At 41.7% G+C, this 12,129-nt stretch overlaps 1 protein-coding gene across 3 annotated transcripts in view; it reads right to left on the bottom strand.

Annotated features, from left to right (window-relative positions):
* The window catches only part of MYH9 (myosin heavy chain 9), a 74,367-nt gene that overhangs the window by 9,816 nt on the left and 52,422 nt on the right, over positions 1-12,129 (bottom strand). For all 3 annotated transcript variants that reach the window (XM_055807386.1, XM_055807387.1, XM_055807388.1), the window contains exons 17-29: positions 11,704-11,825; positions 11,226-11,295; positions 10,121-10,281; positions 9,302-9,410; positions 7,097-7,228; positions 6,282-6,488; positions 5,627-5,764; positions 5,005-5,128; positions 4,005-4,176; positions 3,214-3,426; positions 2,623-2,767; positions 1,917-2,123; positions 854-958 (exon numbers count right to left, since the gene is read on the bottom strand). In XM_055807386.1, coding sequence (XP_055663361.1) covers positions 854-958; positions 1,917-2,123; positions 2,623-2,767; positions 3,214-3,426; positions 4,005-4,176; positions 5,005-5,128; positions 5,627-5,764; positions 6,282-6,488; positions 7,097-7,228; positions 9,302-9,410; positions 10,121-10,281; positions 11,226-11,295; positions 11,704-11,825 — 1,905 coding nt within the window. The remainder of the gene's footprint in view (positions 1-853; positions 959-1,916; positions 2,124-2,622; positions 2,768-3,213; positions 3,427-4,004; positions 4,177-5,004; positions 5,129-5,626; positions 5,765-6,281; positions 6,489-7,096; positions 7,229-9,301; positions 9,411-10,120; positions 10,282-11,225; positions 11,296-11,703; positions 11,826-12,129) is intronic.

The following is a 12,129-nucleotide window of genomic DNA, read 5'->3' as shown; positions in this document are numbered from 1 at the left end:
TATCAAAGAAACGGACAACAGTCTAAAGTGATTTAATGTGGTTAAACCCAACATTGGTCTTAGCAGAATTGTAAGACAGCAGTCATTTACCAACTTAAGACACCAACACTTATTGACTTACGCTGCCAGTGCTTGAGCTGAAGGATCTGTAGAGACTAATAAAGACTGGCCTTCAAACTAGTGTGTAACTTTTGTATTGTGTGCTACTTTTGAGTCTATTTTTTAAAAACAGTAATAAGTAGACAGAACATCAATGATCATTTAAGGTTACTTAGTATCTGAGGTTTGGCCTACCCTTCCAATGTTCTGCTTGGTACTCCATGCCTTACCAAGAGTTATATTCTACTAACTGGTTGATTTATCCCAAAGTGTAAGACTAAGCATGACTTTTTCCTGAATAAATACCAAATTATTTGAGTCTATCACTTCCCTGACATCCACTGGGAAATAAAACTTTCTGCTTAACTTTACAAATTTACTGGAAATCACACATACACATAAACCTTGTCAAATACTTGACTGTGAAGATCTCAAACAATAACCTAGCATTCCAGTGCAGTTCTAGGAATAAAGAGCCTCAAGCAGAAAGGTGATAGAGGAGGAATTCTAAATTTAAGACAAGGAAAGTGACACACGATCCACATACTGAGGAAGCAGAAGGAAGATGAACAGCTTGTTTCTGGAGAAATGTTCTCAATATCATGCAAGATAACCCCTTAACAAAAAAAGCCAGACCCAATGCTTTAAAGGGTTGTATAGCCAGTATATAATGGTGTCCAGAGTGACTTCTCACTTTGAGAATTTGTAACAGACATTGGCTGTACCACACACAGATGCCTTTCAAAGCTCTCACCTGAGTATCCTGAAGCTGTGATTCCAGAGCAGAGAAATCCTTTGCTAGTTTGATTGATTTGCTATCAGACTGGTTCAAAAGACCTGTGACGTTGTCCAACTCAACCTGAAGGAGACATCAGAGAATCAGTCATTAAATGCATCAGCAAAAACAAAGCCAGCAACAGGTGAGTAGCTATGAGACCCAAAAGTGAAAGCCGAGGCACCTCTCAACAGTAAAGGATGTGTATATAATCTCTCAGGGGAATGAATGCACTGTTTTCTGGAGTCCCAGGGATGAAAGATGAGAAATCAGAAAGATATTTTTACTTAGGATCACTTCTTGCAACAGCCTTCTGGTTTTGGTTGTTTCAAAGCCTATATGAGATTTTAGACAGCTTGGCAAGAATTTTAAAAGCTTCTATTAAGTTCTCTTCTATTTTATACCATGTGCTTCAGGACTCAATCTACAGTCTCAAAAATACATTTTCACATTCCAAAAGATAGTGCACACATCACTAATGCTAAACTTTTAATGACAGCCCTCCACAAAGAAGGTAACACGTTGTGTGAAACAAATGGATTTGTTGTTCCCTTGAAAAAAGCAGGAGAAACCCCTAGATTTCCACATCACCCTTGAGTCACCCCTCATCAACATCAACCACACTACAATGCTTCAGGACACTGTCTTCCAAATTAGTTACACAATCATCAGTCAGTCTGTGACACACTAGGTCCACAAGCAGCTGGATGTTTACAGGACTGTACTGTGCAAACCGCTGCATGCTGAAGGGGAGCACACATGCTGATACTTTTAAGGCTTACAAAACTCAGATGGCAGCTGGTTACTTCACCTTCTCAGGGCTGCTCACGATAAGCAACATCACTCCAAATGTCCTGCCCTGGCAATGAGTTAAGGAGTCTGCACAGTCCCTGGGAAGCAAACGATGGATTTGCTCTTCATAGGAACTTTATTCTCAGGAGGAACAAGATTTTTGATCTAGCTGTGGGGAGGTACCACTCTACAACCATTTCTCTTTAGCCCTGGGTTGAATCAAAAGCTAAGGAAAACACTTGCCACTCACCTGCAATTTGTTAACCCTCTCAACCAGTTCTGTCTTCACTCTTTCACCTTCTGTAAATTTCACCTGCAGTTCTTGGAGCTGAGCATCTACTTTTTTCCGCTTGTGCTCAGCATCCCCTTTGCCCTGCAGAAGAACCTTCACCTCATTGGACAGTTCGGCCCTCTCACTTTCCAGAGCTTGTTTTGCTTTTTCAAGATTTGCTTTCACCTGAAGAAGAAAAAGAGGGGGGAAAAAGAAATATCAGCAAAACCCCTCAGACTTTAGATGACAGGATCCTTCCACTGAGTGCATTTTTTTTTTCCAACAAGCAAGCTAATGTTGCATGTTTAGCAGCTAAGTTATAGCCTGCTTACTCAGAAAAAATAATTTGAAAAATCTCCTGATAAGCAGGAGACAATCTAACAATTAGAGAAGACAACAATACAGGAGATAGTCTTGCACCCATCAGATTTCCAAATCAAAGGCTGTACAAGTCAGCAAGCCCTAGCAGTGAAAAGAACGTCTTGACTATGCAGTATAAGTGCCTGATGGGAAAAAAGAATGAACAGCTATTTAAAACAGCTTCATATATGCTTCACAGTGAAAAATTATCTACCAAGGGAAGAACAGCACATGTATCAGAAGTCTAGTGTCATGAACACCTCATGGAGCAGCTGTCATTTCAGGGAGGTTGACTACTTTGGCCTTGTGTTTTCTGTTCACATACCCGTTTGGTTTGTTCTAACTGCTCTGCCAGCTCTTCAATAGCTTGTGAATGTTTCTGCCTCATCTCTTGGATTTGAGCCTCATGAGTCTTTGCCTCATCTTCAAGGGTCTTCTTCAAAACTGTTACTTCTTGTTCTCTCTTTGACCTGCAAAATTCACAAATTCCATTTAGATGCCAAGGAGGAATCAAGCAGATGAGTATATCCACCAACGGCATCTCTAATGCAGAATAATGCCAAGGGCTATTTAGCTCTACAAGATATAAAGACAAAAGTTAGACCTTTTCAAAGTTAGAACTTAGCACTGCACCCTTCTTAAGCGCAAGCTGGCAGCATTACCTTCAGCCTAAGTAGTAACAGCCTGGAAGTATGAAAGTTTCAGGGGTATCACTAACACTATGGTTAGGGAGCAAATTAACTTTCTTATGTCAGGTAAGGTAATGCAGTCTTGACTACAGCTTGCACACTACCTCCTTCCACAGTCACTGAGGCTGCTAACCAGACTACCCTAACTTTGGTAAGAGACTGGATGTGGCAGAATTTATGAAAAATTCCAAACCAAATAAGACAATGCAGCTACATGTTGGACTTACCTGAGCTCTTGTTGAGCAGCTGTAGAATCTAGTGTATCTTCCAGCTCTGTTTTCAGTGCTTCCAGCTCTTCTCCTAGATCCCGCTTCTGTTTTTCAGCTTTATTCCTGAATGCTCTCTCTGACTCCAGGTCTTCTTGCAGCTCAGTGATCTGGGATTCAAGTTCCCTGATCTTTTTCAGGGCCATGTTCTTCTGAGCTGCCTCTTCTTCCACCCTGTGTTCAACATAGGGTTGTGGTCAGAGCCAGATTTAAACCATATGTAAATTAATACCACCTGTCCTACCAAGAAAAAAAGCTGGTATCTGTCAGCTCTACAATATTACATTCAAACTTTGATCTGTATATTATCTACAAATTCTAAGTTCTATTTCCCAATACTTGAGAGAGCACGATTACTTACCTTAAAGAACGGGACAGAGAGAGACTGACAACAGAAGAAAGCAGAAGAGAAAGCACCATTTTACATTGGAAATTGGAGACTGTACTGAATAGATGAATATAGCAACTACCAGAAAGACAGTGTGTTGCCACTACTTTTTAACCCCATCTGAAACCTTACTGCTCAGCGAAACGTGTAAACTGCACATCACATTCATAGTCTAGCTCTGTACAGAGAACGTGGCAGTGAGCAGCAGCCAAAGAACTCTGATGCTGAGGACACAGATCTTAACAGTCCACAGGCTGAAATACAGCAGCCACAGATTCCACTTAGTCCCTATTCCAAAGTGACACAAGACAAGCAATACTTCCCAGCCTAGTGGGTACCTGAACCCTGCAGGTCAGGTTCTCACCTAGCTAAGGCTGCCTGCAGCTCCTCTTCCTTCTTGGCCAGCTGCATCTTGAGTTCTGCAATCTGAGCCTGCAGCTCAGCAATCTGGTCATGCAGATCACTGGAGTCCCCTTCAAGCTTTCGGCGAGTCTTTTCCAATTCTTGCCTCTGCTTTTCTTCACGTCGCAGACGTTCTGATGGAGATGGGGATACATTAAGTTACACAGACAACATATACTCAAAGAACGTACAAGCAGAGAAAATAAAGCTATTTAAGCAGTAGGGTTTTCCCTAATAATACAACTGTCCAAACTGTAGCTGGAATGCCTTATTCTGTCAGGATCTATACATGCAACTGCCCCCATATTTTTCCCTCAAAATATATCTGAGCAATTTCCCTTCCCCTCATCTTACAGCCAAGCCTCCTTCCCCCCCTTTCACTGCAATAAACAATGCCAGTACAATACCAGTCTCTCCCAACACCCACACCACGTAGGCATAAGCGTTCATTAACTGATGCTGAACACAAGGTCTGCTCTCCCTTTACTGAAACTAAATAGGCTGGCTTCTGCTGTGTTAACCTGGGCAGCCTCCAGGTAAGTGCCTCCAGTCTGAAGTACTTGTGCAAACACAGTATCAGAAACAGCACTAACCCTGACAGATTGATGGTGCTGGAAATAGAAAAGTGGAGACGCTTCCACAGCAGGAGAAGAAAGAGAACCAGCCTCTCTTCTCCATTGGCCTGATGCTTTACAGAGAATTTTTATTTGGATCAAGGGCTCAGCTGACAAGGCACATAACCTTCAGCCAGCCACCAAACAGCTCTATCAAACTAATCAATAGCATACACGCTATAGACTAATTTTTAACCCCTCAGAAACCAAGAAGGACTAAAACTCTAGAAATGAAACTGCAGTTCAACAGATTTTAACAGATATCCTCCTAAAACTAAACAGGCAAGTCCTTTGGAGGATCTGCCTTTAAAAAAAAACAAAGCAAAACCAAACCAAACCATAAACCACCTTCAAGGTCTGTGATCATGGCCTCATGCTTATTCTTTAGTTTGGCTAAACTCTTAGATTTCTCCTCTTCTTCTGTCAGGTTTGTTGTAAACTCAGACATTCTGTCTTCCAACAGTTTCTTTTCCTGCAGAATGGAGAAGGCAGTGTCAAAGCAGTTGCTGGAATTACAGGAGATTTTTCCAGAGCTGACTGTGCTCAAGATGACACTCATGACATTGACTACTCCTGCTACAAAGGAACTTGGAAAAAAAGAAATCCTTTCAGGTTTACAGATAGTTTCAAGTAAATGGCTACATAAAGGTTTATATTTGATAGCCCTTTCAAAACTTAAAGGAAGCCTGTTGATGAATAACTTGGTATGGTTTGGCATAACAACGTATCAGAAAACATTTGCTCATGGATCTTTATTTAGTCAAGGCTATCTAAGTATCATACAATACTGACTTGTAAAGAATACAGGCAGGCAGCTAATTTCAAAAATCCAGGTCAGAGTTGTCCAAGACAAGACTGAATTCATCCCTAACTTTTCCTGTAACATGGGAAAGGTCAGCCTTTGGTGAGTAGCTCCAGGAGAAACACCGGTGCATCTTTAGCCTATGTAGGGAAGCTGCAGGAATCTTACCTTAGCCAATTTGAGATTCTGGTCTTCCAGAACTATCACATCTTCTTCTAGTTTCTTCAGTTTGGCCTCTGTGGTCACTTTTTCTAGCTGCAACTTTTGCCTTGCACTTTCCTCTTCTTCAAGCTGCTCCTCTAGTTCCTTCACAACACCCACAGAAAAGCAAGGTATTTGTCAGTGCTGCTCACCAACCAGTGTAACAGCACAGAAGCAATACTAGAACCTGGAAAGTTCCTTTACCCTTCCTTTACAGTATTATTACGTATTATATATACTTTCCAGAAGTGACATCTATCATGACTTAATGAAACACACTGCACCCTAGCTAGCAAGTTTTCTAGCAAAATAAACAATGCTACTTTGCAAAGAATGCCACCGTTTCTAAATCCCCTGGCTTAAGCAAAGACTTGTCTAATTCTTCGACAAGCGGCCATCATCTTAGTCTTCAAGAATGAAACAGCTCATTCCAGCTGACTGACCGAAAGCCTCGGGCTCAGCACCAGACTCACTGTGTTCTATTGCTATTTCCACAAATGGATTTTTTATGCTTTTTTATTGTTGTTCTCTCTCTCTTGTTTCCCTCCAAGCTGAGACAAAAGAATCATCTAAACCTTACTATCCTCTTTAGTGACAAGAGACAGCATTCCTAAGGCATTACCTGGATGTTCTGCTGCATTTTCTTCTTTTCAGCCTGCAGATGTTGGCACCGTTCTTCTTCTTCCTCCACCCTTGCTTCCAGGTCATGACATATCTCTTCCAGTTCTTGTTTCTTGGCTGTCAGGCGGGCTCTTATCTCTTCAGCTTCAGCACAGAGTTCAGTTTCTGCTTGCAACTGTTCCTGCAGCTGCATCTTCTCTGCCATTAGCTACATTGGACACAAAGTCAGAAATAAGAGCAGCTCCAATTTACCAAAGTACTTAGCAATCTGTGTTCAGTGAAGTTACATGCTCCTCTGTTCCACAGTTACAGTCTTAATCATTGCAGCGTCTCCTGCTGCTACTAAAAAGCTAAATATCAAAACATAGCTTTTAAGCATGTGCTCTCCTTCACAAACTGTCCACTGCAACTACAAATTGTTAGCCTTTGTCTAGTTTTCCCCTGCAAGAGTAACACAATTATCAGCCCTACAGAAACACAATCTTGCTGCCACCTTCTGCATTCCAAACAAAAAGGATCCCACTAACGATGAGGTTGAATTCAATGAGCTTCCTACAATACTCAGCCAAAGGAGACTGACTTCATGTAACAGCTACAGAAGGGAGATAGGTGGTCACTGTACAAAGTGACCTGCTAGAGGAACTAAGGTGGGAAGAAGGGCAAAGGAAATTGAACAAGATGGCAGCTGAGTCACACATTTCAACAAGTTGCTATCCTGCAGCTTGCCTATCAGACCAATAAAGCAAAGCAGGTGCTCTCAAGCAGCTGGCCAGGTAGAGAGAGAATTACTTTTACACACGAGATTTGCAGACTCACCTGGGCCTGGAAGGTCTCCATCTCACTCAGTCTATTTTCTGCAGCTAACTGCTTCTCTTTGACCTTTATTAGTTCTTCTTCCTTGGCCATCATCTCCTCTTCCTGTCTGCTTACTTGCAGAAGGGGCTTCACCTGAAAGGGAAACCCATGCAGTGAGACATGTATAAGGAACAAGAAAAACATGAAGAGATGTTCTTGTACTTGATAAGCATTGAATAAAACAATTTTCAATAAATGTCATATTTGAAAGACTGATCATTCATTTTGTTGTGAATACTGGGAGGATCATAGAGGACTAGTTATCATCTGCTCTGCCTATTAACACACTTTCTGCCTGCCCAGCTTTTCCTCCAGGACAGAGTGCGTCAGGAAAGGGTTGGGTAAATTCCAGACCCTTGAGGGCTCAGTTGTAATAGCAGGAGAATAAAAAAGTTGCCATACAGTGGGGAAATACACAGATAGGTCAATGTCATCTACCCAGACTTTTGTAAGGCCTTTGACAGTCTCCCACAATATCCTTCTCTCAAAACTGGAGAGATATGGATTTGATGGGTGGACTGTTTCATGGATGAGGAATTGGTTGGATAGTTGTATCCTGAGAGTAGCTGTCAATGGCTCAATGTCCAGATGGAGACTGGTGGTAAGTCAGGGATCCATATCTGGACCAGTACTCTTTAATTTTTTCATCCAGGACACATCCAGTGGGATTGAGTGTACCCTCAGCAAGTTTGCAGACACCACCAAGCTGAGTGGTGCGGCTGACACACCCAAGGTATGAAATGCCATCCAGAGGGACCTGGACAAGCTTAAAAAGTGGTTTCATGTGAACCTCATGAGCTTCAACAAGGCCAAGTGCAAGGTCCTGCAGCTGGACTGGGGCAGTCCTCTGTATCAGTACAGACTGTGGGATGAAAGGATTGAAAGCAGCCCTGTGGAAAAGGATTTGGGGGTACTGGTGGATGAAAAGCTGGACATGAGCTGGCAATATGCACTTGCAGCCCAGAAAGCCAACTGTATCCTGGGCTGCATCCAAAGTAGTGTGCCCAGCAGATTGAGGGAGGTGATTCTGCCCTTTTACTCTGCTCTGGTGAGTCCCCACCTGGAGTACTGCATCCAGCTCTGGAGCCCTCAGCACAGGAAAGACAGGGACCTGTTGGAATGGGTCCAGAGGAGGGCCACAGAGATCAAGAGGGATGGAACACCTCTCCTATGAAGAAAGGCTGAGAGTTGGGGTTGTTCAGCCTGGAGAAGGATCCAGTGAGACCTTATGGCAGCCTTTCAGTAAAGGGGCCTATAACACAGGGACAAACTTTTTAAGCTGGGCCTGTTGCAACAGGACAAGGAGCAATGGTTTTAAAAGTAAGAGGGTAGATTTAAACTAGATAGAAGGAATTTTTTACAAGGATAGTGAAACACTGGAAGAGATTGCCCAGAGAGGTGGTAGATTCCTCATCCCTGGAAGCATTCAAAGTTAGGCTGGACAGGGCTCTGAGCAACCCGATCTAGTTGAAGATGTCCCTGTTTGTTGCAGCCAGGAGGTGGACCAGGTGACCTTTAAAAATCCCTTCCAACCCAAACTATTCTATGATTCCATGAAAAAAACCCCGAACACCACCCATCTCTGTGCTCTCCCATCAAAAACACTTACAAATAATTTCATAGGAAAGAAGTTTAAATTCTGCTCTCAACTCTTTTAGCTGCAAAGTCTCATGGCTAAAATGCAAGAAATCCCACACATTTAGAAGACACGATTTCTTCATGTGTTCATTGTCTTTATAAAGGTAAAATATCTACAAGTCTTAACAGCAAGATCAGACCTCAGCGCTCTTCCTTTGCACTTACAACCCTGGAGAAAAGAGATGGCAAGCCATCCCCATATTAACAATTTTTGTCTAGCTAAATTGAGTAGCCACGTAGTAAATGACTCTTTGAAGTACCATACCACCAAAGGAAGTGATCCTCTTACTCTTCTTAGGCATAAAGCATTCAAAGATTACTTCTGCTTTTCCACATTACTTGAATATAGCTTTGCACATGATTTATGCAGGCATACTGCACAGCTATCAAATATTCTCTGCCTAAATCAATCAACGTGTAACTGCAAACCTGCCCAATTGTGGAGGAAGTGGTTTGGGGGCTCTGGTTCAACCTGAGAAGCTGAAACTGCAACCAAACTGTCAAAATTGCAAAGGGAAAAATTATTACCTTGGTGAACAACCTCCACCATTGCCAGTTCCGCAGTTTCAAATAGGCAGCACAATTCCTCTGAAGCACTTTCATGGCTGTCAGTTGCTGCTGGCGTTTGGCAAAGGCTCTGCAAGGTAAGTGGAAGTCAGACAAAAGGAACCCACAACAACACACAATTCTCTCCACTAAGCCCTTTCTCAGATAACTCTACGTTTTTACTTTACAAGATTCCTTCCTAAAAAAACAGCAAAATTTCCAGTGAACATCCTCTATCTTTTTCAAGTTTTTTTCTGCTCAGGTAAGGATTTTTTTTTTCCTTTATTCAATTCCCTATTTAATGAAGTTTTTCCCTAATGTCATCTAATCCATAAAGCCTCACTCTTAATTTCAAAAAAGGGAGATTGGTAACACACGTGGGTTTTCTGCCAATCTGACAGATATTTTTGGTTTTAGAACTGTATCATTTGCAGTCCTACCCAATAACTTCAGAGAAATCCTATACCTCCTGGATCAGTACCATACTAAGACTTTTTCATTTGCACACTTGCAGTTTGAGCATTTCTGTCAAAATCTTTGCCTGCTGTTTAGTATTACTACAGAAAGAAGAGACTTTACTGCTCTGGTAGTATGTGGGATAGCAGCACACCGAGTTTCTTGCAGGTGCCAGAAGTCTGGCATTACAGAGATCAGAAAACTCTAAAACACCTTCAACAACAAATAAATCATAGCCTTTCTGACAAAAAATAACTTCCAGTCAGCTTTTCTAAAGAAGAAACTTGTACCTGAATGGGAAAAACGTACATTTTTATGATGTACTTTACAAAATATGGTCCTTACTTTCTGGCCAGGTAGCCTCTGCAGCATGCTTGGAAGCCAATAATGACATCTGTGATCTTCAGATCTCTCTCTTCTTCAAGATGAGCAAGGACTCCAGCTCTAAAAAACACTTTACTCTGTCCAATTCGGTAAAGGTTTGAATCCAGCTCCAATGCTTTGATCTAAAATGAGAGAAGCATTCATCTCATGCAAAGGCTGCTTCACGTGAAACATCACAAAATGTATTTATGTTTCATGGCTGTAAGACACCCGCTCCCTACAAGGAGCCACCTAGGCCAACCAAAGTTCCTAGCTCAAATAAGTCCTGTCCCAATTAAAGGAGTTGGAGGTCAGCCAAGCACAGCATGAAAAGGAGGTAACCAGAGACAGAAAATATGATAGAAAGCATTGTTTAATACACTACATCAAGTACTCAGAACTACAAGGATGCTGTGAGGAACATATGCCAGTCCCAAGAGCCCTCTTCCTTTCCTAAAGGAAAAACATCTGTTGATCCTTCCTATTTATTTTTTCCCAGTCCTAACTTTTGTCAGAAAAAGGCCCCCCAGCCAACTTTCCTGTCCTTTAAAGGATTTGCTTATACTAGTTAAAGTAGTATACCTTATTCCTCTTCAGAAAGAAAAAATAGGAATCCCTTACAGCCAAATTCAATTCAGTCTCCCCTAGTCTTCAAGCTACAGGGCCAAAGCTTTCCCTCTGAAGCAGGGAATCCTGCAGAAATTAATTGGAGCCTTCATTGAAAGCATCTGTCATCAGCAGGCTGTTACAAAGAGTTTGTTGAAGCTCATACTTTAAGTATAAGGTAAAGATAACATTAATGCTTCTAAGCATTTTGATTTCAGGAATACTGCTGGAATCTCAAAGTATATGCATCTGTGGAAACAAAGATCCTCTTTGCCTAGGATTATTGAACCCCACGCTAGCCAGAAGCCTCCATCTGCAAAGCCAAAAGAAAACTTTTTGCACCCTCCTCCTACCAAACAAAACACTTGACTTTGGAATTTCAGTCTGTGAGTACAAGACATATTTAACATGCACAACTCTGATTTCCAAACCACACCCATAAAGTTTATTCTATTCAAGTAGAGTTTCTGGGATGTCTTACCATCAGTACACAAGCCTGCTTCCCATCCATAAATCCTTTGGGAATTGCATTTGGAGTTAAGATTTCGTATCTGAAAAGGAGAAAGCATTTGAAAAGGAGAAAGTATTAGACTAGTTACACAAGTATATTTGAAAACAACAACAAACAAACAGGGGAAAAAAAAAAAATCAGTAATGCATTCCTACACCACTATGAGTTTGACAGTTTACGGTCTCATTAGAGAAAAGAAAATGCATCTCCAGACAGAGTATGAAGCAGTCTTAGACGGGGTTCTCTGTGCCTTACCTTAAATACACGCTTAGCAGAGAAGTCAAAGATGCTTTCAAGAGGCTTTGTGCCATCAAATATAAAGGGACAGATGTGCTGCCTTTGAAAAGAGTGGCAATCTAGTTGCAATAAAATGCTTTAATTTGTGCACTTATGTCTGTCTTAACTTTGCCAGGATAAAGACTGATTCAGATTCTTTTCTAGGCCTTACCTTTGTCTGAATTCCTGGAACACAACTCTGTTGGGGAAACCTTGACGACAAATACGAATTCCCTCCAGCACTCCATTACAGCGAAGCTGGTCAAGGACCAAGTGGGGATCTAGTTTTCCAGCCTAGTGAGGAAAAAGTACACTTTATAAATACCACAAAGCTTTTACAAAAGGGGCGTCCCCCTGTTTTTTGTAAAGCAGCCAGTCCTCTCTTTTCCAGCTAGAAGCAATTGAAAGTTTTTATGCTATCTTAAGAAGAACTGCAAAGATTGGTCTCCAAAACATTGGTAACTACAGTTATTTAGGATGACCTTAAAAAGATATCCTGAGAATACAGGACATTTTTAAGATCTCTTGCAAACCCTGACAAAGAGAGCAACCCAGCCACATGCCCCAAAGAAGCCCATGTAAGACTGCACAGGCTGTA

Source organism: Falco peregrinus, chromosome 6 (genome assembly GCF_023634155.1).
Source record: "Falco peregrinus isolate bFalPer1 chromosome 6, bFalPer1.pri, whole genome shotgun sequence".
Classification (NCBI taxonomy): domain Eukaryota; kingdom Metazoa; phylum Chordata; class Aves; order Falconiformes; family Falconidae; genus Falco; species Falco peregrinus.
The sequence above is the reverse complement of the archived record's forward strand: the minus strand, read 5'-3'. Positions and strand labels throughout refer to the sequence as shown.